General features: G+C 37.5%; 2 protein-coding genes across 3 annotated transcripts; one reads left to right on the forward strand and one right to left on the reverse strand.

Annotated features, from left to right (window-relative positions):
* Window positions 1–145: 145 nt before the first annotated feature.
* Window positions 146–1,420, forward strand: LOC140973394 (uncharacterized). The gene is made up of 2 exons (XM_073436143.1): window positions 146–1,322; window positions 1,355–1,420. The coding sequence occupies exon 1, from the start codon at window positions 220–222 to the stop codon at window positions 1,228–1,230; it is 1,011 nt and encodes a 336-aa protein (XP_073292244.1). The 5' UTR covers window positions 146–219; the 3' UTR covers window positions 1,231–1,322; window positions 1,355–1,420.
* Window positions 1,421–1,753: 333 nt separating this feature from the next.
* On the reverse strand, window positions 1,754–4,577 carry LOC140973379 (protein NRT1/ PTR FAMILY 5.8-like). 2 transcript variants are annotated; one of them, XM_073436133.1, is made up of 4 exons: window positions 4,419–4,577; window positions 3,985–4,202; window positions 2,677–3,182; window positions 1,754–2,581 (listed from the first exon to the last, which is right to left on the reverse strand). In XM_073436133.1, exons 1-4 carry the CDS (start codon window positions 4,450–4,452, stop codon window positions 1,777–1,779), a joined length of 1,563 nt encoding a protein of 520 aa, XP_073292234.1. In that variant the 5' UTR covers window positions 4,453–4,577; the 3' UTR covers window positions 1,754–1,776. The 2 variants fall into 2 exon arrangements, with proteins under 2 accessions (XP_073292234.1, XP_073292226.1); XM_073436125.1 differs by having other exon boundaries at window positions 3,985–4,577.
* Between the last annotated feature and the right edge of the window lie 1,637 nt (window positions 4,578–6,214).

The following is a 6,214-nucleotide window of genomic DNA, read 5'->3' on the forward strand; positions in this document are numbered from 1 at the left end:
AAAAGACTTGTTACAGGGTGCATGGTATTTTGGGCGCCGGCTGCCAGCTGTATTTTTCTTTTATTTTTATTTTTTTAAAAAAAAACAAAACAAAACACAATTTAAAAAGAAGGTTCAATCGTCAGCCATATATATATACATTTTTTTCTGTGCGGCAGCCATATGTATTAGCACAAACCGGCAGAGGTTCAATAGTCAGAACGTTGGTGCGACTAGTCAATGATGGGGTTGTTCACCTATACAGTGACCGGCGGCGCGTTCATGCTTATTGGCGCGTGGGAGTCAATCATATCTGCCTCTGAAGTTCTCGTTGAGAGTTCTTCATCAGCGTCCTCATCCCAATCGTCGCCCTCTCCGCGGCAAGGTACCACTACGAACACGGCGACGTTTTCATCGACGATAACTTTCTTTTCGATCTCCGTTCTTTCTATCCTCGTTATAGTTAACTCTTTGATCTCGTTGTTCGACGCTATTAAGTTTAGAGATAACACGGGTTTCGCCTTACAGTTGGAGGTAATCACAATTTCCTTGCTTTTCCTCCTCTACTCTGGTTTAGGCATTTTGACAAACGTTGGAGATTCGTTTAGATTTCCCTTAGTTGTACTCAATTTAATCTATGCATTTGCTTTTGGAGAAGAATTCTTCCTTTTTTATAGCCGAAGCAAGGACCCGAGTGGGGTTGAAAACCGGTACTATGATCTTTTTCTGGTGCCCATTGCGATATGCGTGTTTTCCACTATCATTGAATTGAAGAACCCTGATTCAAATTACCCACGGTTAGGCCGTGGCATTGGGTTGGTTTTACAAGGAATGTGGGTTTTGCAAATGGGTTTTTCCTTTCACACGAATTTGATAGCTAACGGATGCGCATTGCACGCAAAGAGTCGGGGAAATTATACTATCAAATGCAAAGGGCACCCCGAGTATCATCGTGGCCGTGCAATTGCGACGTTACAGTTTAACTGTCATCTGGCCATTCTTGTGACTCTGCTTGTTGCTGTGTACTCCTTTATTTGTAAGAAGAATGGGGTTAGCCGTGAGTTTATGCGGTATAAGCCACTTGGAGGTGGAGGGGAAATGCATATGGACGGTCGGTCTCAGTTCACTTTGGACTCGGATGATGAAGACAGCAACGGAGAGATGATTAAAGAGGCAAAGAACGTTGAAATGCAGAAGGCCATTGGGGCCAATTCAGAGTCAGCGGTTAACGATCATCAACTGCATTCTTGAGGTGATTCAATGTCGAAGTTGGTATTGAGATTTATACTTCCATGTGTCTTTGCATTTGTTTTAAAAAAGAAGAATTGAAAGGAATACTCGAGGTTTAAAAGAAGATTTGAGAGGAATATTCGAGGAACATTAAACATATTATCAATGTATTTCCCATTGTTTTAGTAAGTTGGGTCTTTCCTCGCTCTTACTGGTGTTTAAATTGTGATTTTGCTCTCTTTAAATTTTTCCAAGTCTACATTTCTGTAGCAATTCTCTATCTTTGAGGCAGTTTCGTTTTGTTTGTTTTGGCACATTGAACAGTATTCTCACCATTAGGAGTTTTTATTATGGAAGTGTGCGGTGGCTACTTGAGTTTCTTGGACTCTAAGGTTTCCTTGACAGAAATGTTTCTAATGTATCCCTTGTTTTAGTAATCCTTTTTGTTCTAAAGACAAGGTTGATGTGTTTTCCGGTACCATGCTTGTGCTTATATAATAATATAATGATCCTTCTGTTCGAAGGCACCCACAAACTCAAAAGATTCACTAGTCAATTTCATGTTCATTATCTGAAAAATTTACAAAATATAACAAAACTTAGTAAACTCATAGCACTCGACAGTGCCAAGAACCAGTAGTAATAATCCAACCGAGCTTCGTCCATATCATCAGAAAACCAGCTATTTTTCCCATCACCAGAAGTTGTCAAATGCTCAATTACAGATATAATAAGTGCGCTCAAGAAACTTCCCACCCCAAAAACACTTGTATTCAGAGCCATACCCACAGTCCTCATTCTTGCAGGAACTTCACAATAGAAAAACTCTTGCATCCCAACGACAGTGAATATGTCAGATATCCCCAACAATATATACTGAGGAAGCAGCCAAAAGATGGTAAATTGCACCTCTTTAGACTTTATTTCCCTGTTTTTACTGGCCTCGAGTCTACTCTTCTCAGTTACAGCAGCAACTACCATTGCCACAACCGACAATAACATCCCGATTCCCATTCTCTGGAATATGGTGACGCCCTTTTCGTTTCCTGTCAAACTACGTACTAGAGGGATGAAGCACGTGTCATATAAGGGCATCAGAAGTATTATAGCCACGGTTATTGCACTCTGCAGGGCAGCTGGCGGAATCTTGAATTCGGTTCCAATATTTCTCTTCATTGCCATACCCTGTTTAGTGAAAAACGTGGCCGGTTGTTGGAAAATTACCGCAAACATTAGAAGCATTAACCAAACTGGCAGCAGTCGCAGAACTATCTTCACAACTTCAATTAATTTCATGTTTTCATCTGGTTTTTCCATAAAGCCCTGGATTTCTTGATCGGAGTCTCCATTACAGAGTTCTTTATCTTGAAGTCTAAGAACACAAAATCTACTCGTTAATACTTTATCATCAGCGAATCCCAGAAAAAGAAGCAAGAAAAATTTTAAAATAACTCATAAAATGCTTACTCTAACTCAACCAAAGTGTACTCTTTACTAGGCAAACACCTCCCATAACGGATCATCTTTGAGAAAAGAGCTTTAGCTCCAACGATAATGTCTTCGAACTTCCCGTCCATGATCCTACTGTGCTTATGCATGTAAAACCGGTTGCCGCAAAGAAACAAGAGAATGGAAATCATCATAGCAAGAGTAGGAATAGAGAATCCAAGTCCCCAACCAAACGTGTCCTGGATGCAAGACATAACTGCGATGCCTGCCAGGCTGCCACAGCAAACTCCAAAATACCACCATTGGAAAAACAAACTCTTCTTGTCTGAAGTCTGATCATTGTTATTAGCACAAGGTAACTCATCTTCATTTTGTTCTGCTCCGAAAGCTTGCAGGGAAGGGTTATAACCCCCTTGTCCAAGTGAAATCATATAAAGAGACAAGGATAGGGATGAAACTGAGCCTGGTTTGTTTGAATGAATCCAAGGCCATGTTAATGTTCTTGATGTTAATGCTACAAGTCCCTAATAACATTTAGCACTTAATTATCGTGTTGGTTACATGTATCATATCATAAGTTATATAACGCGTAAATAATCATGGTTTTTCTCGGTTTGGACATCTTTCTACAATTCAAAATCATATCATAGATCCCAAGCGCTAACGAGTCGAATCGAGTTGAATATTAATTATATTTTCATATTCAAGCTTGAATCAAGTTGCAGTCTTGACACTCCAAGCTCGAAAATCAAACTGTTTTGTGTTCAAATTGTGCTTGATTCATAATGCAAATTCTAATTCGATTCATTTGAGCCAAATTTAATATTGAGATTTACTAAACAAAGCTTGAATTATGGCTTGAGCGCGTGAGTTCATCTTATTCATTAGATATACTAAACTTTTCAAGCGACTAAAGAATTAATAAACAAGATAATATGGAAATCAAATCTAGCCATAATTTATTTAGGGGAGTGTTTACAACTTCTAAAAAATATTCATGAATATTCAGTAATCGCTTAAAAAAAATTAATTATGCGTTCTGTGTGAGCTTATGCTTAATTTAATCAAAATCTCAAAATGTGATTTTGGTAAATAAATGAAAATCTATTTATACACTTAATAATTTTGAAGAGGATATGTGTTATCCAAATAAAGCCAATTTTGATTTTTCTCAAAACTTCCTTATCCATAAATTTAATCCAACACTTTCGGGAAGATATTTCACCTATGCAATTTATTTCATCCCTATATTTGAGAATCTAAACGCACATTTATTTTGTGTCATCTCTCTCACATATATATATTATAGCTCAAATATACGCTAACCGCAGCATAGAGAACCGAAGAAGCTAAAATGGTGGCGTATCTGTCCCAGTAGGAATCGGCCAGTGTCGCCACCAAGAGCGGCAGCATCCACGTAAATCCGACCCAACTATTCACATATTTTGCGGCCGATGAATTGCTCATCTCCATAACATCCGTCAGATAGGACACCAAATTTGAAGCCACCCCCTTGAAGGTAAATCTCTCCATTCCAGCTATCACTGTTTCAACTTTCAAAACCAAACTCAACAAACCCACGAAATTAAAGGGTAAGAAGAACATTCAATTTCATACATTCTTGAAACTGAAAAAAAAAATTATATTTATATATAATTGAAGCTCTTCTGTTGATAAGAGACGGAATCACAGCAAAATGAATAAACCGACAACAAATAATGATAATAAAAAAACATAATCAATGCGACAGAGTTACTTGCCTATGAGGAGCATGCATGGTTTGCTGAGTGCCATTGGTGATGACTTTGGTTTGTTGGCCGAAACATTATTTATTTATGATGAAGCATAGCCCCAATAGGCAGAGATTGAGGGAATTATTGGAAAACAAAACACGAAAAGAATTGTTCGATTAATGGTACGTACACTAGACAAACCACTGATTACTATCACTTGTCTAAATATTATTTGAGTTTTTTTTTTTATATAAAAAAAAAAAGGATTAATGCACCGCAAACGGTGGCGACAAATGTTCAAATGCATGAGTGCCATATACGTATGTTAAGAATTTACACAATCTTAAAATGTATAAATAATATTATGCGCACTCCGACGGCTTAGCTGGTCTTTAAATTTCTGAATCCACCAATCGTGTTTAAAAAATAGAAGATATATACAACAACCGAATATGCTGGATTACTGCATGAAAGTTTGTGTTTATTTTGCTTATGCGCGTCACTTTTCACAATAAATTTGTTGTGATTTCGTGACTTGGAAATCACTTGCCAATATATTTTATCATGATTGGGTTATACTACTTTTTGACTGTTGAATTCGAAAAAAGTAGTAAAAATCATAAAATTAGGGAGATATTTGAAAGATTTGTTCGTAGCATTTAAGACTACCAAATATGAAATGTTAATGGAAACAACATTTTAGGCACAGAGAATGAAATATGTTTCTAAAATTACGGAAGATATATGGTTGGTGGGTAGCTCGGCTAGCAAGTTAGTTGTCCGTCCATATCAAAAGGGGTTGGGCAGAGAAATACAGACTGTTTAGTCCGAACTTGTGTTGTTTTACATTTGAATTTGATATAAGTCAAACTCCTAAAGCCCACTTACACTTTTCGTTTCACTGTACAAACAAGGAAAACAGTACTGGGCAACCATACCTCATTTCTTTCTGTGATGTGAAGTAAACTCTTCATCACAACTCAAATCTCTTCAACACATTTCATGCATATTTTACCATGAAATTTATACGCAATTCATGTTTTGTGTCCACTTTCCTATATCCTTATCCTATGTATTGCCACATATCCTCATATATAAAGTTTTAATACCTTAAAATATTATTCCTTTAAAAAAAATACCTTAATTATTTAAAGATTAACGAATAATCTTTTTTAGAGAATTAACATATGAGTCGACACCCATAACCCCAAATCTGGCCCAATGATACCCCAGAAAGAGCCCTTGGACTCGGGCGGGGAACAAAGACCTGGAACCCAGAGTTTGTTAGAATAGATGCCCTGTAAGCCAACTGTTGGCTGGGGAATTTATTGACTCAAGTGTAATAAACAATCTTTATTTTAATATAATTTGCTTTTTAATGGTTTCATTATACTTTATCTGTATACCCATGCAAGCAGCATAGATAAAGTCCTTGATTATGCTTTAATACAAATGAATCGTAATTCGATGTTGAAACTCATTTGTAAACACTGCATATTCTAAATTCGTTCCTAGTCAATTCAACCGCCTAAAACATGGATAAAGGTCGCTTGAGCTCGAGACTAGCATCTGTGATGTTGTGTACTGCGTTTCTTGGTAAGGGCATAGAGATGTCCAAACATGCAGATGGGTAGTCATATGATGATTATACCGAACAACCCTCCCTCGGACTTTCCAAGTGGTTATCATTCATTGAGAGGATAAGTCCGTGGTTATGATTGTACACCATTAGTCCTTACGACCCGGGACAACACTGAGGCTCTATATGCTAGGGCTGTGCTTTGACTCGTTTACCGGCTCCAGGAGAGTCATCAGGTGGCGAG

Source organism: Primulina huaijiensis, chromosome 1 (genome assembly GCF_012295235.1).
Source record: "Primulina huaijiensis isolate GDHJ02 chromosome 1, ASM1229523v2, whole genome shotgun sequence".
In the NCBI taxonomy this organism is placed as follows: Eukaryota; Viridiplantae; Streptophyta; class Magnoliopsida; order Lamiales; family Gesneriaceae; genus Primulina; species Primulina huaijiensis.